The sequence below is a fragment of the Muntiacus reevesi genome, chromosome 3, assembly GCF_963930625.1.
Source record: "Muntiacus reevesi chromosome 3, mMunRee1.1, whole genome shotgun sequence".
Classification (NCBI taxonomy): Eukaryota; Metazoa; Chordata; class Mammalia; order Artiodactyla; family Cervidae; genus Muntiacus; species Muntiacus reevesi.
Window position 1 is genome coordinate 31035724 of NC_089251.1, and position 26942 is coordinate 31062665.

Below are 26942 nucleotides of genomic sequence, written 5' to 3' on the forward strand. Positions count from 1 at the left end.
TTTTGAACACACTTTGGGCTTCCTTCTGAGCCTTACTATTAAAGCAAAAGAGTGAAGCCTACACAAATTCAGTGTAATCTGTCAGTAACTGAACTGCCTGCTGAACCAAAAATCAACATTCCTCTGAGGAAAATAAACAAACTGAGTCTCTACAGTGTATTATCTACAATGTCTGATGTTAAATAAAAAGTCACTACTCATACAAAGAAACAATAATGTGATCCATAGTCAGGAAAAAAGTAGCCCATAGAAACTGAACCCAAAACGGTTCAGATATTGAACAAAAATTGTAAAGCAGCTATTATATATTTCAAAGAGATAAAGAAAAATATGTTCAAAATGAGTAAAGAGAATCTCAGCAGAAAACTGGGAACTGTACAAAAGAACCAAATGCAAATTCTAGAACTGGAAAGCAGTGAATTGAAAACTTCACTTGGTAGATTTAACAGATTGAAATCAGATCAATAGAGATTATGCAATCTAAAAGACAGAGGAAAAATGAAAAAAAAAATAGTCTCAAGGACTACAGGAAAACTCAAATATCTTTAAAGTGCTGAAAGACATTAAGAGTTAAGTGCTAAAAAAAAAAAATAAGAGTTAAGTGCTGAAAGACACTGAGACAGGTACTTATACCTCTTGGACAAATCACTACTACTCTTGGATGTCTTGTATCTGAAATGAGAATGATACCTGCCACACATTGTTAAGAGTCTAAAATGAGATGAAACAGGTAAACTTCTCCAGAATTGTAAAGTACTATTCAAATGGTTAAGTATCATTACGGTACACATATTGGTACATACTCACATAGGTCTATGTACTCAAAGGACTAGAAACGTGGCAAACCAACATCAACCATGTTTGGTCTTGAAACAGAAGCTACTGATGCCAAATTCAGTCTGTCAGCCAAGGATGAAACCTGTCTTCTAGTAGGAGGGATGACATCTTGTGAGAAGGATATTCAGTACAAGAGATTAAATGAAATCCCACTCGGTAATTAAGAACAACTCTTTATAGTATAGCTACATTATTTGAAATGCTAAAAGTTCCTAAAATATCAGATATATTCATAAGCAAAAATGCATTATTCATGCCACCACTTACTTCCAAATGAAACTAGAATTAAGAGTTGACTCTAATTTGTTGTTTAGGCTCCCCTTAAAATGATTCAAGATTATTAAGTTCTAAAAGTGAGTGAAAGTTGCTCAGTTGTATCTGACTCTTTGCGACCCCATGGCTACACAGTCCATGGAATTCTCTAGGCTAGAATACTGGAATGGGTAGACTTTCCTTTTTCCAGGGGATCTTCCCAACCCAGGGATCGAACTCAGGTCTCCACACTGCAGGCGGATTCTTCACCAGCTGAGTCACAAGGGAAGCCCAAGTTCTAAAAAGTGACCATCTATTCAGGAGATGGAACTTTTACATATGACTCACTGATTCTGCAATGATAGTCTCCTGGTCTCTAACTGCACCCCCAAGGGCTACAAAATAAGATTATATTAGCTATGGCAAGGCTATTTTGCCAAAGTAATACTTTCATTTGATTATGCATATAAATGTAACCAAAGGTGGTTTTAAAGAAAATCTTTCTCCCATTTAAGTATATAATAAGTATTATTAAACTTGATGATCAAAGGAATCACCTAGAGAGGTTTTTCAAAATCGAGATTCCTCAGCTCCAACAAAACGTTACATTTCCAGTGGACCTGGAGCCCAGCAATTTGTATGTTGAAGAATCTCCCCAATAATTCTGATAAGTAAATAATTCTGGTCTAAAAGAGACAGCAGGCAAATCTCCCTCTCTCTCTCTCACACACACACACACACTCATTCTCACCCACTCTCCTATTCTCTCTTTCTTACCTGCTTCTGAAAAGAAACAACTTATTCTAATAAGAAACTTCTATTACTTTCTGCTCCTCATTATTAAGCTAAAATTTGGTATGGTCAGACACCAAAACTCTAAAACAAAATGCTAGGTTACCTGGAACATCTCATTGATTCCTTCTCCAGTTTGAGCCGAGGTTTCAAAGTACAGGAACCCTTTGCTTTCAGCCCAAAGACGTCCTTCACTTTCATCAACACAGCGGTGCTTAGTACAGTCAATCTGAAATTGAGAGTTGGAGGCAGTGGGGAAGAGAAGATTCCAACCTTGTCCCTCTAGAATAGGCCCAGTGAGGTCTCTGTCAACCCTCTGCTGAGGCAAAAACTATTCTTAAGCGAACCCCAGCACCAGTATATAAAATTACCAGGACCAAAAAATTACTAGCACTGAATATGGACTGATTTTCTGTGGCAAACGCCTGCTACCAGAACTTTCTCCTGAGAAAGCTGCTGCTGCTCGTCTCTGTGGAAGTCGGCTTCATCACGTTTGCCACACATGGTCTGCTTTCCCACTTTTCCACAGTCCATGTTGCACCTAGCTTCTGCCCCTCCTCCAATCAGGTCAGAGTCTGACTACTAGGCTCCACCTCTCCTGCTCCCTCACCAATATCCATCCCCAAACATGGCACCAGAAAAAAATGGATAACATGCCAGGTTTTGTTTTTTAATTGTTTTTGTTTTTAGGAACATATGTTTTGAAAAGCTGCTGATTCTTAACATTACAGATTGCAGAATTTTTTTTCTTCTTATTTATTCCCCAAAACTCAGAGCTGCACTCTTCCCATGATGAACCTAGAAAGTTGAGCACTTCATTTTCAAAACAGTTACCTTGTTGGCACACACTGCAAATACAATATTTTCCATGTTTCCATGAGGTCCAAGATCTTGCTTCATTTCTGCCAGCCATGCATCAAGGGCATCAAAGGAATCCTTCTGCCCAACATCATAGACCAGTATCACACCCTGTGTGTCCTTGTAAAACTCATTACGAACCTTCACGTAAAAAAAAACAGATGTACAACATGTAGATACTGTGATTTTATAAAAGTATATCTCGCAGTCACTAACTTAGCAAAGTGTGTTCTTGTGTGTATTCATACTGTTTACTAATTGTACTACTGGTCTTTGGAGGGCTTTTTATAAAATCAAAATAACATGATTTAAAAAAAAGAAAAAAAGTCTATTCGAACAAAAGGACTTGTAATGGATCTAACAGCCTTCTACCCTGTCCATCCTCACCTCCAGTTCTACTCCCCAGAGGCAATCAATCTTTAATTGTTATCAGTAGGCCTTAAGAAGAACACAAATTAAATGAAGTTCTTCTTAGGAAGAACTAGGAAGGTGAGTGAACAATTAAAAAGAACTTAAGGCAAAAATGACACCAGTCTCAGCAACAAGGTGTAGCCATTTACATATCACACCTAAAAGCTGGCTTTTCCCAGGAGGCTGGACAGAACCTCCCCAGGACTCCTGGGTCTCACTCACCAGCAACCCTGAAACTCTGAACTCTGAGTGTCTGTGTAGTATGCAGTGGAAAACAGCACAAGCCCTGGAATCAGATCTGGGTTCACACTTACTTACTAGTTGTGTGATCTTGGGCAAGTCCCTTAACCTCTCTGAGTCTCAGGTTCTTCATCTGTTAAACGGGGATAATACTACTTACTTCACAGGGTTATTATGAGGAGTAAACGAGATCATGAAGGCAGAGCCCCTAAATGGTGCCTGGGAGACAGTGTGTATCAGCATCTTCTCCCTTCCTTCCTTGCATTCACTCTCTGAGGTTCTTATCAGCCGTGGCAACTCGCCTCTGGGGCGTATCTTCAGTTTTGGGACAAGGGAGCAGGAAGTGCAAGGCGTGAAGTGGGAGAGGCCTAACGCGACAGGTTAGGTGGATGAGGAGTCACACTGACAGACTGGGGATTTCAGGCCAAAATTCCAGTAAGAATCTTGACAGAAGCCATGTATTATGTGTTCTTTTCAGAAAAATCTGGTAAGTACTGAGACCTTTGCTGAATATGTGGTAAGGATGAAGACCTCTCTCACACATCTGGCATGAAGTACCTATGGGTTTCTGAGCATGGAGAGACACCTGGACCGAGGCTCTAAGTGCCTCTTAACTTACAGAAACATAGGAAGCTATCCCCTAAAATCCAACCCAACAAAATCAGTGAATTTAACATGATGAAGACCAGGAAGGCGTCCTTTCCCCTCAGTACTCAGGGTCCTCAGCCCTCCTGCAGCAGCTACAGTGGGGCTTTCCCTTCTGTCCGGAATCCTGTGGCCTGGCTCCCACATTCCCAGGCTCTTTAACTCATCTCTCTCCCACCGACTCCTCTTCGCTCCACTGCTCCCACTGCAGTCTGCTGCCACAGTTCCCCAAACCCTGTTCTGGGCCCTCGTCCTTTCTTTTCTTTCCTTCTTCCCAACTCAGCAAAGTCAACCACTTGCACAGTTTCAACTGTGAGAACCTCCAAGACGAGTCCTTTCCTCTGTGCTTCCTGCATTTCCAAGTAGCTCTAGACTCCCAGCTGAATGTCCTATTGGAACCTCATTCAATCTGTATAACAGGAAACCCTCCACCTCATTCCTTCCTCAACTTTTCCTTCTCTTGAACTTCTAGTGATAAAAGCAGCACACCTTTCTCTGAGTCACTTGGGTTGAGAGCCTGGTGTTAGCCTCTGCTGTTCTCCTGTCCCTCTGCTCAAACAACTCTGCAGAAGCCACCTCCGCCATGCTTCCTGCACTATCACTTCCTTTCCATTTTCGTTGCCAATATTATCTCTTGATTGCATGACTGCTCAAGTCTTCTAAGCAATCTCCCTAGCAACACTATATACTGTGCATATGTATCTTTTTTAAAGCTCTGGTTAAAAAATTCTTTCCTGTTTCTCTAGTGCACACTCTCCAAAGTTTAAAACCCTTATAATTGACATTAACACTTTCTGAACAGTCCTCTACCCACTTTTCACTCTTATCCCCCAACCTATCTCCTGTACTTCAAACTGGATAATCTCATTCCCCAAACCTGCCCTATGCCCTCCTAATTCCACCTGGAAATAGACACCTCTTCATCTTCCACTTTCCAAGGTCAAGCTATAATACTGTATCGTTCATGTAGCTTTTTCTTCTCCCTTCCTCACCATCTGGTCCCCTCCACCTGCAAAACAGAATGCAATTTCTATATCCCCTGGAATACCACAGCATTTTGTACTTCTAAGGGCACTCACGTCACTACCTATCTAGTTTCATAGTTTGTGGCATAGCTAGCTATCTTCCCCACTAGACTATAAGTGGTGTGAAGGCACACATCACCTTTGTGTTAGTCCCTGGGCCTAGCAGGTATAAATATTTGACACATATTTGTTTAATCAAATGGCTGAATGTGCTATAGTAAAGAACAGAAGTAGAGGCCAAAGAGGAAAAGAAAATTGCAAGATGCAGATCACGCTGTCCAAAGTGAGATTTGTGTATAAGAAGAGAATTTAAAAAGCTCAATGGATTTCTCTTTCAAAGGACTCAAACTCAATTCTGGGTTCAGCAAGTATCTACCTATGTTACCTTGAGTAAGGGACTTTATTACCTCAAAGCTGAGTATCCTTAGGTCCAAATGGATGCCTCAGTGGTGCCCTAGAATCCTATTATTCTTATCTCCCCAAAGAGCGTCTACTGTGAGTCCTCGCAGACTTAATCCACAGTTTAATTAAATAGGATACTATAGGAACTGGGATTATTGAACTTTAAAGCAGAGATGGCACACTTTTCAAGCTTGTAGGTTAGAGGAAAGCTGTTAGTTTAATATCACTCAGCCCTCAGAAAGTTATTATAGACCCACTAACTCACTCCAATAAACCCCAGGTTTCAGTTGTGTGCACGAGGGGAAGCAAGACTCATGGCAAGACACAGGCCACCTTTCTCTTGGGCGGGAGTCCCCTCTCTGACATTTTCCACTGAGATCACTATCAGACACACTTAGGGACCATATTTTCTCAGCAGCCCCTTTGGGTTAACCTGGTGGTTTGGACTGGTGACAATGGAAGCTTCAACACAGAACAGGTGCTAAGGATCTGAGGAAGCCTGGGACCCCAAGGATGAACGTGGGTGCTTCACTAGGTATGTGCTGAGCAAAGGGGTATGTTGGTCAGTTGAGGGCTTAGAAAGATGATGGCTTTGACTTTGTTAAAAAGGAGGGTTTGAGCTATAGGCAGCAAACATTTGACAAAAAAGGTGAGATCAAGGCTATTTCGGAGAAAAGGTACTTCAGAAGTGATGATTTTAAGGCGCTTCTGTTAATTATACTTCTATTTCTGTGAGGTGCTAAAAAAAAGCTATTGAAATTATGAGTTGCGTTTGTAAGATTCTAGTGTCTAATGACAGAAAGTAACAGAAGATTTAGTCTTCTTCACTAGTCAGACAATATCTGGAAGGTTGTGTTCAGTTCTCAGCTCCCTATCAGCTCACTAGAGGTTATCCACAAAGGATGGAAAAAATATGTTTTTAATATTTAAAAAAATGTTTAAATGAATAATGTTAATAATAATAATAAATGTTTTACCTTGAAAGAAGCAAATTAACAAATATTAGGATGTCTCTTGTAGAAGCACAGACTCAGTCTATGTTGCTTCAAAAACAAGGCGAGAATCAGTGGCAAAAGTCAAAAGAAGGCAAACTTCACAACAGAGAAGTTGTTAATATGGAGTTTTTACCTCTAAAGGATTAACTTGTGAAGGGGTGAGACCCCATCATTAAAGAAAATCACTTTTCAAATTCTTACAGTCTGCACCACTCAAAACTGTCCCATGAATTATATTGTCCCTGAATTCCCACCAACCTACATAACTCTTACTTCTCCATCAACACTCAGTTTAAATACTGCTTCCTTCAACAGGATTTCCTGACTTTCCAGATAAGCTAGGTGTGGGTATTAAGTGCTCCCAAGGATTCTGTCCTTTGTTTAACATGTGTCTTCTCTGACTTGTTTATGTGTCGTGAAAACAGGGGTTGTGTATTCCCAGTCTGCAGCTTAGAAACTGGCATGCTGCTATCTGGTAAATGAATGATGGCCATCAGTCAGGAATGCTACGGAAAGAAATCCACGATGACAGAAATCTGGACCACATTGATTCTCAGGCATCTCCTTAACTCTCCATTTACATAACTTTGGTGTAACCTAAGATTAAGATTAACGACAGGATGAGATGGCTGGATGGCATCACTGACTCGATGGACATGAGTGTTAGTAAACTCCGGGAGTTGGTGATGGACAGGGAGGCCTGGCGTGCTGCGATTCATAAGGTCGCAAAGAATCGGACATGAATGAGCGACTGAACTGAACTGAAGATTAATGTTAGCATTTCTGGTAGTCAGAATCTATGTCAAACTTCTGGTCACTGAGAGCCTCCATGCCTTTTTCACTGACAATATTCTATACTTGTGAAATTGATATAACCATTATAAGGCTTCACAATCAAAAGGAATTCATTTTATCTAAATATCTGGGTGTCACAAGATGTAAGATAAAATAGCCATTAAGTTACGTTTCCTCTGGGAAGATGAAGTAGGTGTACTTTCCTCTATTATTTCCACTAAGCACAAGGAAAATTCCTGGACACTACATATATATATATATATATAAAACATACATAAGAAGACTCTGGAAAGTAAAGAGAAGAAGGCATACAAGCAAGGGACCTTGGGACCTAAGGAATGACAGGGTTTTCTTTTCCTCATGTATGCAAAATTTAGAGCTGCAGAAGTACAACTTGGAAATACCAATGAGTACAGACCAATAAAAGCCTAACAAAAGGCTCCTCTCTTTAGTGAAAGACCAAGAAAAACTTTATAGGATAACCACTCTCCTCCAAACTGACACCTCAGGAAAACACTATCTACCTGCACCTACTCAAGCAAAGGCACAGTGGAAATTTTAGAAAAATTAATTACTGAAAAAAAAGAACGACTAAAATAAAAAGTTCAGGAGTTGTGTTCAACAGCAGAATGGAGGAGATGGTGGGAAGAATCAGTGAAACAGAAGGCAAGATAATAAAAATTACCTAATCTGAACAACAGAGAGGAAATAAACTTTAAAAAAAAGGAAGAAAGAAAAGAAAAAAAGAAACAGAAAAGGAAAAGAGCAGAGCCTCAGGAACCAGTGAAGCTATAACAAGATCAGAGTCCAGGTAGGAGAGGATAAATATGGTAGGGCTGAAAAAGTACTAAAGAAATAATAGCTGAAAGCTTCCCAAATTTGTCAAGAGATGTAAGCCTACAGATATAAGCAGCTGAGAAAACCCCAAACAGGAAAAACTCAAAGAAATCCATGCCAATACACATCATAATTAAAACTCTAAAAACTAAAGACAAAGGAAAAAAATCATGAAAGCAGTTAGAAGAAAAAAAAGAAAATGACACCTCTCTGAACCTATTGGTAATTAAGTTAACCTTCCCAATAAATCTCTCAGTCAGAAACCCCATTCTTCCCTGAGAGCATTGAAATTACTGGGGCTAAGAGGCTCAGGGAGTACAAGAGCTGGCGTGAAAACAACAAATGATAAGGGAATAAGTAAAGAAAAGGAAAATAATCATATGAGGAGAAATGATTCTCATATAACATGAAATAACCTTTACGCAGTTCAAGAGAAATTAGAGAAAACAGCAAAGTAGGAAGTTTTCTGTGATATGTACTATTTTTCCCATGAAATACAATGCTTAAAACACTGCTGCTTTCTTAATGCAGAGTTGAAACAATTTTACAGTAGAAATTTCTAAGTTTAAGATGAAATGGGAATGCAAACTAGTACAGCCGCTATGGAGAACAGTGTGGAGATTTCTTAATAAATTGGAAATAGAACTGCCATATGACCCAGCAATCCCACTTCTGGGCATACACACCGAGGAAACCAGATCTGAAAGAGACACGTGCACCCCAATGTTCATCGCAGCACTGTTTATAATAGCCAGGACATGGAAGCAACCTAGATGCCCATCAGCAGACGAATGGATAAGGAAGCTGTGGTACATATACACCATGGAATATTACTCAGCCATTAAAAAGAATTCATTTGAACCAGTTCTAATGAGATGGATGAAACTGGAGCCCATTATACAGAGTGAAGTAAGCCAGAAAGATAAAGACCATTACAGTATACTAACACATATATATGGAATTTAGAAAGATGGTAATGATAACCCTATATGCAAAACAGAAAAAGAGACACAGATATACAGAACAGACTTTTGGACTCTGTGGGAGAAGGCGAGGGTGGGATGTTTCGAGAGAACAGCATCGAAACATGTATATTATCTAGGGTGAAACAGATCACCAGCCCAGGTTGGATGCATGAGACAAGTGCTCAGGCCTCGTGTGCTGGGAAAACCCAGAGGGATCGGGTAAAGAGGGAGGTGGGAGGGGGGATCCGGATGAGGAATACATGTAAATCCATGGCTGATTCATGTCAATGTATGACAAAAACCACTACAATATTGTAAAGTAATTAGCCTCCAACTAATAAAAATAAATGGAAAAAAAAAAGATGAAGTGGACCTGATCTTATATTAAAAAAAGTAGTGACGATGTTAAAAAAGCAAAGTAGGGGGAAAAGACATTTCAAATGACAGCAGATTTCTCATCAGAAACCATGAGGCCAGAGGAAAGAAGCACACTGTTTTTCAAATGATGAAAAAGAAGAAAGAAGAAAAACTGTAACTGAGCAGGACCCCATGGAGCAGTTTTCAGGACAGACTCCTCCCCCATATCCTCTGCTATAGCTCCTCTTTTAAATGCCTAGATAATAGTATCTGATGCACACTTTCTGAGCTGTTTTACAGATGCTAAAACCACCACCAGTGGAAGAAATGAACTACTTAATGACCAAGAACAAGAAGCACCCCCAGACCTACTGGTGCCTAAGGATAGAGAATGCCAACCCCTGCCCTGTTACCTCACCATCAACCAATCAGAAAATTGTGCAACAGCTGATGTCATACCCTACGACCCTCCCTCCCTCACCTTTAAAAATGCTTTGACAAAAACCCCTTTAGGAATTTGGGATTTTGTTCTGTGTTTTAGTAGTTCCCAACTACTTGCTTAGCACCCTACAATAAACACTGTATTTTCCTTCACCATAACCCATTGTCAGTTGAATTGAATTTACTGTGCAAGGGCAAGTGTACCCAAGTTTGGTCTGGTAACAATATCAACCCAGAATCCCATACCTGCAATAAAAAAAAAAAAATTCTTCAAGACCAAAGGGGAAACCAAAACATTCTCAATCAAGGAAAACTAAGAGACTCTGCTGCCACCAGACTTACACTAAAAGAATGGCTAAAGGAGTCCTCTGAACAGAAAGGATGAAAGCTGCAGCCCTGGAATGTTAGGGGAGGCACACTAACCGAAAGCACCATAATAACCTTTTGTGTGAGTTATTTCACAACAGGAGGTCCTGGTAAGGAACACGCAACTAACAAGCCACCACCTACTGGGAGAATTCGGGAAAGGTCAAAAGGAGACAACACGTGTTCTACCACCTCCCAGAATCCTTCTCGCTGGCATCCATTCTGGCTGAACAATGCATGCACCACCAGGAAGGACCCTGGATCAGAAAGACTGGCTAAAGAAAACCTGGAAACTAATCCCATCACCATAAAATCCAAGACTGCAAGCCGTGTGGCAGAGCGGTCCTCCTGAGTTCCCTTACCCTACCGCTCTCCGCCCAGGCACCCCTTCCCATAAAGTCTCTTGCTTTGTGTCAGCACGTGTGTCTCCTCAGTCAGTTCTTTTCTGAGTGTTAGACAAGAGCCCCCTTTTTGGCCCTGGAAGGGCCCCCCACTTCCTGCAATAGGAACACAACGAAAGATGAAAAAATAGGGCAAGCAAAAATATGAGTGAATACAATATGCTTTCCTTGTCTCTCATTCTCTAAATTATGTTTGACAGTTAACCAAAAATTAAACACTACTGTGGTTCTCTTGTATGTAGACAAAATATTTAAGATGATTATAAATGGGAGAGGATAAAGGGACATAAAAGGGGGAATAGTTTCTATACCCCACTAAAATTGTTAAATAACAGTAGACTGTGATAACATGTAGTGTAATAAGTAGAGTGTCCACCAATAAAGCTATGCAGAAAGATTTACTCAAAAACACTATAGACAAATCAAAATAGAATTCAGAAAGCATTCAAGTAACCCACAGGAAGACAGGAAAAAGAAAATAGAAATGAAAAATAGAAAACAAAAAATAAAATACACCTAAGCCCTAACATACCAATAATTACAGAAAAATAAGTGGGCTAAAGGACAAAAATTGGCATAATACTTTAAAAAAAAAAGATTGAACTATGTATTGTCCTCTAAGAAAGTCACTTCAAATATAAAGATACAAGCAGACTGAAAGTGCAAAGACAGAAAAAGATGTATCATGCAAATATTAATCAAAAGAAAGCAGAAATGTCTATATTAATATCATATAAAATAGACATTAGGAAGAAAATTATCAGAGACACAGGCGGATAATATACAATAACAAAATTATATAATAAAGACAAAGCAATCCTAAATGTATATGCACCAAACAAGACAGCTGCAAATATGTGAAGCAAAAACTGAAAAGAGAAATAGACAAATCCACAGTTACAGCTGGAAACTTCAAAACCCCTCTTTTAGCAACTAACAGAACAACTAAACAGAAAAAAAGCAAGGATATAAAAGAATTCATCAACACAATTGACCAAAAGGATCTAATGAATATTTATAGAGCATTTTATCCATCAATAGCAGAATACACATTCTTCTTAAGTGCCCACATAACATTTACCAACGGCTCAGGCCACATCCTGAGCCGTGGAAAAAAACCTCAATAAATTTTAAAGATTTGAAATCATACAGTATGTTCTCTGATTACAGTATGTTCTCTGAAATCAAACTAGAAATCAGTTAACAGAAAGATAACAGGAATTTCTAAACATTTGGAAACTAAACAACATCTAAATAATCCATAGATCAAACAGAAAATCTCAAGGGAAATTTTGAAAAGAAGTGTACAAATGAAAATGAAAATACAACATACCAAAATCTGTGGGATACAGCTATGCAGTACTGACAGGAGAATTTATAATACTAAATTCATACATTAGAAAAGATGAACATCTCAAATCAATAATCTACGCTCCCACCTCAAAAACACAGAAGAAGAGCAGAATAAATCCATAGCAAGCAGAAGGAAGGAAATAATAAAGAGAAAAGCAGAAATGAAATGGCCAAACTAGAAGGAGTAAAGAGACTCCTTATGGAAAAAGAAAAACAAAAGGAAGGAAACACAAAAGAGAATGGCCATGAGATTCACTTTGAGACTACTGAGGACAGATAAGCAGATGAAAGGAAACGAAGTGAAGCTGCTTTAACTTCTGGGGAGAGAGAACACACGACTGAGGAGTGCCCTAGAAAATCCCTCTAGAACCCCGCTATGAAGGGTTACTTCTGAATTCCTAAGTCTCAGGATGAATGTAATTATCTTTTTACATTCTAGGCTAAGGCACAAAGTGAAAAGCAACAGTCTTTTGAAGGTCAAAATGTCTTATCTAAGTGTTTGAAAGATTAGCAACAAAATTTCCTACCACTATTTAAGGAGACAGTACAAAAGACCAACAGATGTCCATTAAGTTAAGACACAAACACTGGCTAAATTTACCTATTTTTACACATGACTTGAATATTGGTTGTTTTGATAATTCAGGAGCATTCCTTCAACCCATTGACAATACTGGATATACGTTTTTTCAAAAAGGCTTTCTTACCTCGTAGAAGAAGGGATGTCCAGCCATATCAAAGATGTTAACTTTGATCTCTCTGTCTCTGACTTGTACCCTGAAATGTTCAAATGAAAACAATCCCAAAGAGGGTCATGGCTTCTGTACTCATGGTAATATCATTTATGTTGCTTATGAATTTCAAAAGGTTATGCATATGAAATTTAAAAGAGGCTTTTTCAGAACAAGCACCCCCATTTAGCTTCATCTTACCACGACAGTTCAGTCTATACCCCGTACAAAACAAACGGTAGCTATTACTGTGCTGCTAAAACAAATTTATTTGGGACAGTAGGAGCAAGATGAAGAAAAACAAAATGTTTTACTTCACTTAGAGTGACATCTTAATTACTACTGGTTGTGCTTGTTACCATGCAGTAAAATAAATAGTACAAAGTTGTATTATTATTTTAATGATGTTTGTTTAATTTTCTTATGATCTTCATTTGAGCAAGAATAACAGTCAATCTGTTTTCAGAAATTTGGAAGTAGAGAAAAGAAAAGGGAAATAACAACCATTCACATTAGAATTAACTACTGCTAACATCATAGCATTCTTGCTCCTAGTCCTTTTATTTTTTAGAGAAAAATAACTACTGGAAAGTGAATGAATGAAACATTATAAATAACTTAAACACTAAAGAAAAATACAAAGATGAAAGCTTAAAAGTAATCCCAAAGCCTACTACTCAGAAAAAAAAAAACCTTCATTAACACAGATGAGCATCACTGTAGACTTCTTTTTTATATGTAGATAAGAAAGATAAACATCAATATTTTTATAAAATTGGGGTTATATTAATTTAAAATAAAAGAAAATTTTACTTTTCACTTAATTTAACAAAAGAAAGAAAAAGAAACTGAAGTAAACTGGGGGGAATTACTGAGTTTTAAATATAAATGTTCATTACAGAAATAGGATTTCCTAAAAGATTCCTCTAAGGTTAAGAATAGAGATTATTAACAATAAATCAACAGATTAGAGTTCTGTTTTTTAAGTAACATGCTTCAGACAGCATTGGTAGGACTCCCTCTGTGGACTACAAGGAAATAGCACCTGCTCTTATTGTTTCTATATTACCTCCTGCTTTGTTTATGATTATAATTCCCTTTCCAAGTTTATAACATGTACTTTCTATTCTGAAACCATAATTCCTACAGTTGTTTTATATTACTTGTATATTTAAATCAGACTAACCACTACTCATCATGATTTCTTCAATCCTGAATTCTCTGCCATATTTCATCAGTTCTAAGATGCACATTTGTTTTCATTTTAACAACTGTGAAATCAGGAGGATCTGTCTCATAAAAGGATGTGAGAACAGCAAAACAAAACAAAATATTTAAGAGTTTGAGAGCATCTGGAGAAGATCTTATATAACAACTCCTATTAGAAAGTTTTGTCACATAGCAGCTGAGAAGGGATGGAACTGAAGTTTATAAAATCAGGAAGTAACATAAATTATGTTTACAAACTGGAACTCAAAACAGAGCAGTTTACTTCAGAAGTCTGACAGAGGATATTACCTTAAGAAAAATGGTAATTCACTACCTCAAGCCAGGGCTTTCCTAAACTGTGACCTGAAGACCACCTGGATCATAATTACGGAAAGAGGGGGAGAGTGTTTATATTGTAGAGTCCTGTGCCCCACCTCAGACCCAGTAAATCACAAACTTACTGGATGAGGCTTGGGAATCTTCATTTTTACAGACTCTCCAAGTAGTTTTAAGCATACTGTGATTTGAAGGATGGAGTGGGCTTCCATTGTTTTGACTGCTCAAAGAGTACCTTCCCTCCTCCTGCCAACTGTGGTTTAAATGGGTTCTTCCATCTTCTTTTTTGATGCCACTCTGCTGGCCACAGCTAACAGAGCTGGGGGAAGGCGCCTGTCACCACCTGGACAATCAAAACCTTCCCTGGGATTTTTAAATTTGAGATTAGTTTTGAAAAGCCTGAGAGGTAATGGCAGCTGTGGAGAGGGAGCCAAAAGAAGGCAGAGACATGTTGTGAAATCCCTCCCTAGTTCCAGGGATCTCTCAGACCTAGCTATATCCTCATGATTGGATTATGTGAATTGATTAATAGCCTTTTTTTTTTTTCTTTTTTTTTCCCAACGAGTTGGGTTTCTGTCAACCATATTCTCTTCCTCACCAAAGGACAAAAAAAAAAAAAAAATTTCAACCAGAAACAGAACACAATCAACACTCCGTATCTGCAAGTTCTGTGTCCATATATTCAACTGAACTTGGACCAAAAATATTCAGGGGAAAAAAAAAAAAACCCTTGAAATTTCAAAAAGCAAAATTTGAATTTGCTGCAAAGTGGAAACTATTTACATAGCATTAACATTGTATTTACATTCTATTATGTATTATAAGTTATATAGAGAAGATTTAAAGTATTGAGAGAATGTGTATAGTAAGTACTACACTATCTTATATATAAGGGATTTAAACATTGGCAGGTTTTGGTATCCACAGGGGGTCCTGGAACCAATATTCCTCAGATGATGAGATGACTATAGTCTATTGACTAAACCACAGCTCTATGGCATGACATCATAACTCTTGCTTCTTAGATGAATAAATTAGCTACGGGCTCAAAACAAAACTGCCTTAAACAGGATATACTACCATATCACTGAAATCCTGCACCCTGAAATATAGATACCCCTCACCACTTTAGTCTACCTTCTTGAATGTTGCCCTCATATTCTAATGTCGCAAACTTCTTCTTTAGCTGCATCTATCTTCAGATCAGTTCAGTTCAGTCGCTCAGTCGTGTCCAACTCTTTGCGACCCCGTGAATCGCAGTACACCAGGCCTCCCTGTCCATCACCAACTCCCGGAGTTTACCCAAACTCATGTCCATTGAGTTGGTGATGCCATCCAACCATCTCATCCTCTGTCGTCCCCTTCTCCTCCTGCCCCCAATCCCTCCTACCATCAGGGTCTTTTCCAATGAGTCAACTCTTCGCATGAGGTGGCCAAAGTATTGGAGTTTCAGCTTCAACATCAGTCCTTCCAATGAATACCCAGGACTGATCTCCTTTAGGATGGACTGGTTAGATCTCCTTGCAGTCCAAGGGACTCTCAAAAGAGTCTTCTCCAACACCACAGTTCAATTCTTCTGTGCTCAGCTTTCTTCACAGTCCAACATCTATCTTACCTAACAATAATTATCTATTGAGTATGGACTGTGTACTAGCACTGTATCAGGCACTGGGAAATAATTTATTCTAATAGCCTCTCTACATGGAGCTCATAATCTAGCAGGAGACATTAAACACACACAAATAATAAGACAAGATAATTTATGCTAACACCTATGAATAGAAGAGAATTTTAATACAACTGTCATTTTCAACTAAAATGAGTCCTGACCGATAAAGGGGATGTTCAGAACGTCTCATGGGAACATGTATACTTTACAGCTTGAGGAGATTGACAGGTGGAGAGACGAGGGGAAAGGACATTTCAGGTGGACAGCATGAAGGATGGCACTGAGAGAGAAAAGTATGATTGTATGAATTCAGTGTGGATGGAGAGTAAGGTGTGTGAAAGAATGTAATAAGAGAGAAGGGAGGGGCAGGCCAGGGTCAGAATAGTGAACACTTGAAGCTCCCTCTCTGGAGATGAGCTATCTACCTCCATTCTACATTTCCACAGTGTGCTTTCCTCCTAATGTGACTCTCTCTCCCCAAGCTCAACCCATTTCAATCCATCTCCAAATAAATCCTCACTGATACCCAATTTCACTCTACCCAGATAATTTTTGCTAGATTTCAAAATGCTATAAAAAGATCACTAAAAGGAAGTTTTCTGATAGAAAAATTTTCACATAATATTTAAAATTCTTAGAATGAATATTTCAAAATTCTCTAAAAACACACCTGCTAACAGGACCTGCTTACATAGACACATGCTTCCTGAAAAGCTATGTCTGCCAGTCAGGCTTTGTGCTGACTTGCCCATCACCAGCCCCTACATCCCACTCAGAAGGCCTGGCAAACAGAACGTGCTCCATGATGAACAAATGACATGATCACTGCTGTCTGTAAAGGTCTCATTCCTCTCTATATAAATTTATCTTCAGAATCTCTATTTCAAGACAGATCAGTTTAGAGGGGTTCTGAATTTCTATGTGATTTGCAAGTCTAAGGAAACAATATATGTACTCACTTTGTGACTCCATAGTCAATTCCAATTGTTGCGAGGTATTTAGACACAAATCTCTTCTCACAGTATCGCTTTATAATACAGCTCTAAAAAGGTAAAAATAAAAGCTTTTAGTAAAGACACTCTGGGAACCCATAAAAAGTAAGCACATTTCTTCATTATGGTTTCTTCATCTACCCCTATGAGACAATGCTTTTTTAAAAGCTGAAATTATAAAATAACAGAAATAAGTACTTAAGGTGAAGCTTTTAAAGAGAAATTATTTCAAAACTCTTTCCTTAATGCCAAATATGGGTATGTTTTCAATTTAGTGCTCAATCCTTGTTCTCTCTTCTTTTGAAGCCCTCTTCTACTCAATAATAACACCAACATACTTTTAATAATAACACCAAAATATCTATCTCGACTTCCCTCTCCAGACCAGATCCACATCTCCAAATATCTACTAGACCAATTTCTACCTAGATGTCCAACCATTCTACAAATTCCACGTGTCCAAATATGAACTAATCTTATACATAAAAACAGCAGACAAAAAAAAAAAAAAAAAACAGCAGATAGCTCATCCTGCTGACATCTGTTTCCGTTAATGATACCATTTTCCCAATTACAGAGGATTAAATTATTAAAGTCATATCTGACTCTGAGTCTTTCTAAATCTTCTTTTGACCGTTTCTTCGATCTTTCTCTTCGTTTTTTTTTTTTTTCTCTTCGTTCTAATTCTCATTGATACCACTTTAGTTTAGGTCTTCATTATCTACTCCTGTACAACTATAGGAAATTCTTTATTGGTCTTTATGCCTCCTTTCCCTCCCAATTTCAATCAACACTGCATACTGCTAACATTATTTCACTTCTCTAACTAAAAATCTTCAGCAGCTTCTCACTGCCAAGAGTTCAACATCCGAACTCCTTTGTCCATTATTCAAGACCTTCCATAATCTGACCCTAATCTGTCTTCTGTCTAAACCCTTCTAAAATAAATCCTCCATTTCTGCCGAATTCCAGGCCTGACTTCCTGACTCTTGTCATTACTTTCCTTCCTATTTGGAATGAGCTTTCTCCCTTCTTTCCAAATCTTACTTATCCCAAAGCACTCTGGTTATAAGAGATCTTGCCTACATCTGAATTCCTCTAACATAAACTACACATGTATATAGATGTATATATAAATATATATACAATGTTTTTGTTATCATTTACTGCCTTGTTATCTTTTACCTGTATATCATTTTATCTCTTCAGCTAGACAGCAAACTACTTGAAGGCAAGCACCAGTATTTTACTCCTTTTATCTTGTATCTTCACATCTGAGAGATTAGCTCAGTGCCAATGAAAAAGCGATTTAAAATGACTTGTACAAAATAAATAAATAAATAATAAAATAAAATAAAATGACTTGTACATTAATAGCAATCCTTAGCACTCATGAAACATAATTTACTTGAAGCACTGGTGATGAAGCTTATTCTGCTCACTTTCCTGATGAACCTCAATCTAAATTAAATAGGACAGCTGCTTTAAAAAGTACTTAATAAGCTCACTGGGAACTGAAGGAAAAACTTCTTTGGAGTGACTACAGCTAAAAAGCTACACTAAAAAACACCTTACAGCTTGAAAGCACTTTTCAAATGTTTTCTCTCAGAATATCCTAGAAAAATAAACACAGCCTTTTTCTAAATTATTCATGAGATTAAGGGACATGGAAGTCCTTTAACTCCAGTAGACAATTTAAACACTCAGTTCAATTCAGTCACTCAGTCGTGTCCAACTCTTTACGACACCATGAACTGCAACACGGCAGGTCTCCCTGTCCATCACCAACTCCTGGAGTCCACCCAAACCCATGTCCATTGAGTCGGTGATGCCATCTAACCATCTCATCCTCTGTCATCCCCTTCTCCTCCTGCCCTCAATTTTTCCCCAGCATCAGGGTCCTTTCCAATGAGTCAGCTCTTTGCATCAGATGTCCAAAGTAGTCCTTCCAATGAACACCCAGGACTGATCTCCTTTAGGATGGATCTCCTTGCAGTCCAAGGGACTCTCAAGAGTCTTCTCCAACACCACAGTTCAAAAGCATCAATTCTTCGACGCTCAGCTTTCTTTATGGTCCAACTCTCACATCCATACATGACTACTGGAAAAACCATAGCTTTCACTAGACAGACCTTTGTCAGCAAAGTAATGTCTCCGCTTTTTAATACACTGTCTAGGCTGGTCATAGCTTTTCTTCCAAAGAGCAAGCGTCTTTTAATTTCACAGTAGCAGTCACCATCTGCAGTGATTTTGAAGCCTAAGAAAAGAAAGTCTGTCACTGTTTCCATTGTTTTCCCATATATTTACCACGAAGTGATGGGACCAGATGCCATGATCTTCGTTTTTTGAATGTTGAGTTTTAAACCAGCTTTTTCACTCTCCTCTCTCATCAAGAGGCTCTTTAGTTTCTCTTCACTTTCTGCCCTAAGGGTGGTGTCATCTGCATATCTGAGGTTATTGATATTTCTCCCTGCAATCTTGATTCCAGCTTGTGCTTCATCCAGCCCAACATTTTGCATGATATACTCTGTCTATAAGTTAAATAAACAGGGTGACAATATATAGCCTTCACATACTCCTTTCCCAATTTGGAACCAGTCCATTGTTCCATATCTGGTTCTGTTGCTTCTTGACCTGCATACAGATTTCTCAGGAGGCAGGTAATAGAATTATCCTAAAATTCATATGAAAGAACAGCTATCTGAGAAGAACTAATTGAAGTATAAAAAACAGGAAAGAGGGCAGTAGAAAGAGATGGGAATTTGCATTGACAAGTATTAAAATATAATTTGAAACCAATTGAGAGGGTCTTATATTGGCATAAGAATAGACAAGTAGATTAGTAGAAAAGAACAGAGAGCTCCAAAATAGACCCCATTATATATGAAAATTTTAAAAGTGACAAAAGTGATATTTAAAGTCAATGGGAAAAATAATTTATTTAGTATAAGGTTACTGGCACACTGACTATCCATCAGGGAAAAAAAATTAAGTTGGGTCCTTAACTTACTTATATGCAAAAAAAATTACAGGTGAATTTGTGATTTAAGTATTTCAAAATAAAACAATAAAAATTTCAGAAGAAAATGTGCGATATATGTAGAATATCCGAAAACATTTTCAACCAAGACAGAAAACCCAGAAACCATAAAAAAAACAAACAGAAAAGCATAGTCAAAGCATCTTGAAAAAGAACAAAGCTGGAGGTATACCCTCTGATTTCAAACTATAGTACAAAATGGCAGTAATCAAAACAGCAGGATATTGACATAAAAACAGACACACAGATCAATGGAACAGAATAGACAACCCAGACACAAACCCACAGTTAGATGATCAATCAATGACAAAAAAGCAATAATACATAATGGGAAAACACACCACTTTTAATAAACGGTGTTGGGAAAACTAGACAGCTATATGTAAAAGAAACAACTGAATTACTTTCTCACACCATACATAAAAATACACCACTAATCATAAAGGAAATGCAAATTAAAACTACAATGAGATACCACTTTACACTAGTAAGAATGGCTGTCATCAAAAAGATAATTAATAACAAGTGTTAGGATGTAGAGAAAAGGGATCCTTGTGCAACACTGGTGGGATTGTCAACTGGTGCAGTCACAAAGAACACATTGTATGAAGGTTTGGCAAAAAAATAAAAATAGAACAACCATATGATCCAGCAATTTCACTTCTGGGTACCTACCTGAAGCAAACAAAAATGCCAATTCAAAAAGATATATGCACCCTGATGTTCACTGCAGCATTATTTACAATAGCTAAGATATGGAAGAAACCTAAGTGTTCATCCATAGATGAACAGATAAAGAAGATATGGTATAAATATATATTATATATATATATATGCACATAATGGACTATTACTGTTATTTTTTAAGTAAATTTTAAATTTTTATTTTTTTCATTTTAAAAATGAAACCTTATCATTTGTGAAAACATGAATGAAATTTAAGAGGGTAATATGCTAAGTGAAATAAGTCAAAGACAGACAAATGCCAAATGATCTCATACGTGGAACCTAACAAACAAAACAAAAACAGACTCAGAGATACAGAGAACAAATGGGCAGTTGCCAGAGAGGGTAGGGGATGGGGAAGTGAAATAGGTAAACAGGAACAAGAGGTACAAACCTCCAGTTATAAAAGAAGTAAGCCACTAGAATGTATTATACAGCATGGAGAATACAGTCAATAATATTATTGTAGTAACTTCATATGGGGACAGCTGGTTGCTAGACTTGTGATGATCATTTCATAATGTATACAAATGTCAAATCACTGTGTAACATACCTGGAGCTAACATAATATTGTACATCAACTATATTTCAATTTTTAAAAAGATGGGCATAATTGAATATATACAAATAGTAATAAAAGCAATTGTATGGCAAAACACCAAGTATTCAAAGAACATAACTGGGGCAAATATTTGTAATTCATATGGCTGGCAAAAAGTTAATAACTCTAACATCCCCAAACCAGAAAAACTGGTAAGAAAGACACATCGCCTAACAGAAAAATTGGTTTAGAATATAAACAAATTATGATGATTAACTTCTTGATATTGAACCAAGTTTCCATTCCGGGAATAAACCCTACTTGCTAATAGTGAAATTTTTGATATGCTGCTGAATTCTATTCACGGATATTTAGGAATTATGCATTTGTATGTGTATATGAAAATAGTATATATACTTTTCTTTTTTGATACTATATCAAGTTTTGCTATTTAAATAACCATAACTTTATATAAATAAATTGGAGTACTGTTCATCTTTTTCTTTGCCTTGGAATAACTTAAGTAACTGAAATTATATGTTATTTAAAGCTTAAATAAATCTTTTCATGAAACCATCTGATCCTGATACCTTTTTGGATAGTAAATCTTTTAATTGCTTTTTCCAATTTCTTTTTGTATGACTGGTCACTTGGGTGTTCTACTTCTTTTTGAGTCAATTTTGGTAATTTATATTTTGCTAGGAAATCCTCCATTTTCTCTATATTTTGAAATATGTTCCCACAGAACTGAATATATGTAGTATTATCTAATTGTTCTTTTAATTTCTTCCAGAATGTGATTTTCAGTACTAATCTTGTAATTTTTTGCTTTCTCTATTTTTCTTAAAATAAATTTTAGGCATTTTTCTTTTTCATTAATCTTTCCAGGGAATTCTCTCTCTCATATTTGGTGCCCTTTTTCTTCTGTCTTAAGTTCCTTTATTTTTGAAAGTTCAGTTATACTATACCATAATATTCATTAAGGTGTACAATTCAGTGGTTCCAAGCATAGTCACAAAGTTGTACAACTACTATGTTCTTTTAGTTTTTAACATCTCCTTTTTAGAAATGAGTTAGATAATTCATTTTCCTTTCAGGATTGCTTTCAATTTGCCCTGAAGATTTTGGCATGGATTCTCTCCTTTCATTGGTTTCTAGTTATTTTGTCATTTGCTTTGATTTGTCCTTTGAGCCAAGGATTATTTACTAGGGCATGTCTTTTTAACCTAAAATTATTTACCTGTATATCTTTCTACATTTTCTAAATCCTTTAAAATGAGTATGTTTTACTTTTATAGCTAAGGCAAACATTTTTTAATTACATTTAAATACTTCACCTATGAAAAAATTATTTTTGAGAAAGGCATTCAGAAGGAATCCACTCTACCCCCAAACAGTAAATAGTTGTAACAAAAGTATTTATTAAATGGTCCCTGCTGCTGCTGCTGCTAAGTCGCTTCAGTCGTGTCCAACTCTGTGCAACCCCATAGACGGCAGCCCACCAGGCTCCTCCGTCCCTGGGATTCTCCAGGCAAGAATACTGGAGTGGGTTGCCATTTCCTTCTCCAATGCATGAAAGTGAAAAGTGAAAGTGAAGGCGCTCAGTCGAGTCCGACTCTTAGCAATCCCATGGACTGCAGCCCACCAGGCTCCTTCATCCATGGGATTTTCCAGGCAAGAGTACTGGAGTGGGTTGCCATGGCCTTCTCCTAAATGGTCCCTACTTTCCCAGTTTAACTATATTTGTTGTAAACTGAATTTTCTTATACTTTTGGGTTTATTTCTGGACTCCAATCTGTTTCTCTAATGTCTCTGTATTTACTTTCCAGTATCAACAGGAAAAGCTTGGTAACTTTAAAATATGTTTTAATATCTGGTAGCATTCATTTCCTCTCACTTCTCCTCAATTTTCTTGGTTAGTCTCACATTTAATTTTTCATAAGGATTTTTAGTACCTTTTATTATATTCTGAAGAAAAAAATTACTGATGTTTTAACTATAATTGAATGACATTTGTAGATTATTTTAAAGAACTGATATCTCCAAATTATTGAGTGAACCTAATTAAGAAGACACATACCTTTCCACTTGTCTAAGTAATTGTATGTCTCTCTGTAGAAATGTTTCTTTATATAGGTCCTAGGACCTACTATATCTTCTTAAGTTTAAGCCTGGGCACTTTATTTTGGTCATTATTGTAAATTAAAACAGTTTTTCAATTATATAGTCCAAAAATTATAATTCTGATACAGTAAAGGTGTAAGTTTTTATATATTAATTTTGTCTATTGTTTCTAATAGGCTTTCAGTTCATTCTCTTTGGGTTTTCAGATAAATAATCATATTATTAACATATAATGGCAATTTTGCTTTCTCCTTTTCAGCATTTCGTACATTATTTCCTTCTCCCTAACTGCATTGGCTAATAAATCTAGAACCATATTACATGAACGTGGTGACACTGGACATATTAAACTATTTCTAAAGTTTAGTCATTCAGTTCAGTTCAGTTGCTCAGTCCTGTCCGACTCTGTGACCCCATGAACCGCAGCATGCCAGGCCTCCCTGTCCATCACCAACTCCCGGAATCCACCCAAATCCATGTGCATAGTAAAATTTTAAAAGTGAGCATGCTCACTTGCCAGTTTAGTATTTAGTATATGACCTTCTAGAGGTCTTTCTTCTCTTTTCAATGCCTGGCACATAGTTGATGTTCAGTAATCATCGACTTTCAGCTATGTTACTACATACATATGCATAGGTATATAAACAATACAAAATGTAAAGAAGACACTAATAAACATTTGCTGAGCATCAATTATGTGCAGGTCTTTGGCATAAACACTCTCATTAACAGGTCTCTGGGAATGTAGATTCTACCAGGAGTTGATTTTGACAGCAAATAATGATTGGCAAAGGAGGCTTCCCGGTTGCTCAGTAGTAAAGAATCCGCTGGCAATGCAGGAGACCCGGGTTCGATCCCTGGGTTGGGAAGATCCCCTGGAAAGGAAAATGGCAACTCAATCTAGCATGCTTGCCTTGGAAATCCCACGGATAGAGGAGCCTGGCGGGCTACAGTCCATGGGGTCGCAAAAGAGTCTTGGCGACTAAACAACAGTGATGGAAAGAACATTGCAATGGGAGTGTGAAGACCCAGATTCTAATTTTGTCTCAATCACTGATTTGATGACCTTGTAAGGTTCTTAATTAACAGTTTCCACTCACCCTGAAGAAGAGGCAATTTGGATGAAGAAAAGGCGGTCTTAGAATTCACATGGGGATAAAGACCTCTGTTCACCTCTTGCCCTCCCTACCCCCAATACTATGGGAGAGTTTAGAGCTGATAGCCAGTAGAAGCACCATAGAAAAAGACAGTGGATCTAAGACTTCTTTGCGATAATGCATGTGGTGACACTATCAGAGAGAAACACAAACAAGACAAAATAATGCAAGTTCCTTGACATCCACTGCACCTCCCTGTGAAAACACTTCAGCATCAGTTACGCTCTCTTACAAATGAAATGTAGATTCTGGGCTCCACATCTACAGAGTAACTTTTACAAATCCCCATCCTCACACACAGCCCAGTAAGTTATCAGCTCCCAAGCTCTGCTGGGGTAACTAAACTTTTATTCTCCACCTCAAAGTCCTGTACGGGTCACCCAGAACGCAGACATGTTATCCAAGCAGACGATCTGACAAGAGGACCTAGGCCTCCTCTCTCTTTGGGATATAGTCAACGGTTAGAGGCCACTCGAGACACCTTCTTAGGTGCCAGAGGGGGGCGACCCAGAGGTCAAAAAGGTCAGGAGAGTTTTTCCTCGTAGAGCCAGATCCCTCAGGAGACCCAGGCCTGCTCAGGGGCGGGGAGGAGGCCGGGCGACCAGGCTGTTGAGTGGCCGCCCTCCCAGCCAATCGGCACGTCGCTCCGCCGCGCTGCGGTCCCGCCCCTCCCAGCGCGGTACTCACTTTTCCCACTTCGGCGTTGCCCATGGAGATGACTTTGATGCGCAGGGACTTGCCAGGCTCCTTCCGCTTCGGCATGCTGGCCTCCATGGCCCTCGCTCTCTCGGGGCCAGCAGCCTCGGTCTCTGCTTGTTCACCACGCTGGCCCGTCCCTCAGGCTTCCTCGTCCAATGGCGGGACCGCTGCTCTCGTCACCGCCTCGGCTCCGCGGCTCGCCATCCCCGCCGCTGCCTGGCAGCGGGCGCTGGCGGTTGGGAGCGTAGGGAACTGGGGGAGGGAGAAAAGAGTCTCGCGATGCTAGCAAGGGGCCGCGTGACGTCATCACCAGGCCCCAGAGATGAGGCTGCTCCCTAGGGTCGCGCGATCTGGCCCGGCAGCGGCCCTAGGAAGAAAGGTGGCGTCACGGAGGGGTGGCTGAGTTTTACACTTCAGGGAGGATGCGACCTTGTGGCCAGGGTGGGGTTCAGGACCTAGAAATTTGTTAGGTTCGCAGCCGAGTGGTAGAAATTTATTGACTGTTCGAGGCAGATTCTCAGGCTGAAGTAGCTGAAATTACGGATTAGTTCAAGGTCCATCGGCGCGGATATGCCAAGTAGACCACGGTCCGTTTTGGTGTATTTTTTGTGGATTCTTCAGTACCCATGGGCGCATGCACTGACCCCCCCCCCCCCATATTATGTTTGCCTTGGGGTCCCTATTATGTACTTCTGGCCTGCAGGTGGAACGTTCAGATTAGACCTTTCTTATACTTTCACTTCTGTCAAGGTGTTTGTGATTGTAGCTGTGAGCTCAGTTTATCCCTACTACCCTGCTCCTCATCCACATTTAACCCCATCTTGTTCTCACCTTTAGCTGAAAATATAACAAGAAAATAATAATTCTGAGATAACCACTTTCCTTATTCTAAGCGATGAGACAGAAAGCACCTTTTAGAATAGAAAACAGTTTGAGCGACTGTCGCTTTTTGGGTCAATATATTTAGCTACAGAAGATGAATAGAACTTGACAAACGTTTGTTTAGTGCCCTGAAAAAGAATGGCTGCCAATTTCCCACTAAATTTTGAGGGGGAAGGTAGCATTGCTTCTGTTCTCACATAGCTGTAAACGTTTTAAATACATTGCAAGAAGATAGTGACTAAAGGCTGAAAGTTTTGTAACAGTTATTTTAAGTTAGATTTTTCAAGCATTTTAATGTCAAATTTTAATTTTGAAACATTAAATGCTTATTAAGAAAAAAGCTTATTTTGGATTGTTTCCATAGTAAACAAGTAATGTAACTTAGTTCGGTGAAGCTTCTAAAATTCTTTACAATTATGAAATATAAGTCCTAGTTAGAATTTTGATAGTTTAAAGCTTAAAAGAATTGAATTTATACTGATTTTCCAGATGCTGATCTCAGTATGATTTGATAAATCAATAAACATCTGTTTCTTTTATTTCTCCTTTTTTAATTTATTATTTAATTGGAGGAAAATTGCTTTACAATGTTGTGTTGGTTTCTGCCATACTGGCCCTGTAATAGAACTGATATTGTGGAAGTATAATTGCAAAATGTCAAATCTTCAACTATTAAAGACATTAGGTATAATACTGTTGAGCATGAGAGCAGTGAAATGTGCTAAAGACTAAAATTTATTATCATTTTTTCATATTGATGTTTTCAAGGTTAGAATATGTACAGCCATATTGTTCACTAGTTGTGTTAAATTAGTTTAAAAAAGAAAAAGCAAGAAAGTTAGCTTTCTTTTCCAGTCTAAGAT

The 26942-nt window shown here is 38.2% G+C and overlaps 1 protein-coding gene across 4 annotated transcripts in view; it reads right to left on the minus strand.

Annotated features, from left to right (window-relative positions):
- DNAJC27 (DnaJ heat shock protein family (Hsp40) member C27) overlaps window positions 1-25418 on the minus strand; it is a 38663-nt gene extending 13245 nt beyond the window's left edge. For all 4 annotated transcript variants that reach the window (XR_010662304.1, XR_010662303.1, XM_065928685.1 and 1 more), the window contains exons 1-5: window positions 25186-25418; window positions 16877-16959; window positions 12680-12749; window positions 2716-2880; window positions 1988-2110 (exon numbers count right to left, since the gene is read on the minus strand). Coding sequence is in view for 2 of the 4 variants with exons in the window: in XM_065928685.1 (XP_065784757.1) it covers window positions 1988-2110; window positions 2716-2880; window positions 12680-12749; window positions 16877-16959; window positions 25186-25272 (528 nt within the window). In the remaining 2 variants the exon portion in view is untranslated. The remainder of the gene's footprint in view (window positions 1-1987; window positions 2111-2715; window positions 2881-12679; window positions 12750-16876; window positions 16960-25185) is intronic.
- Window positions 25419-26942: the final 1524 nt, after the last annotated feature.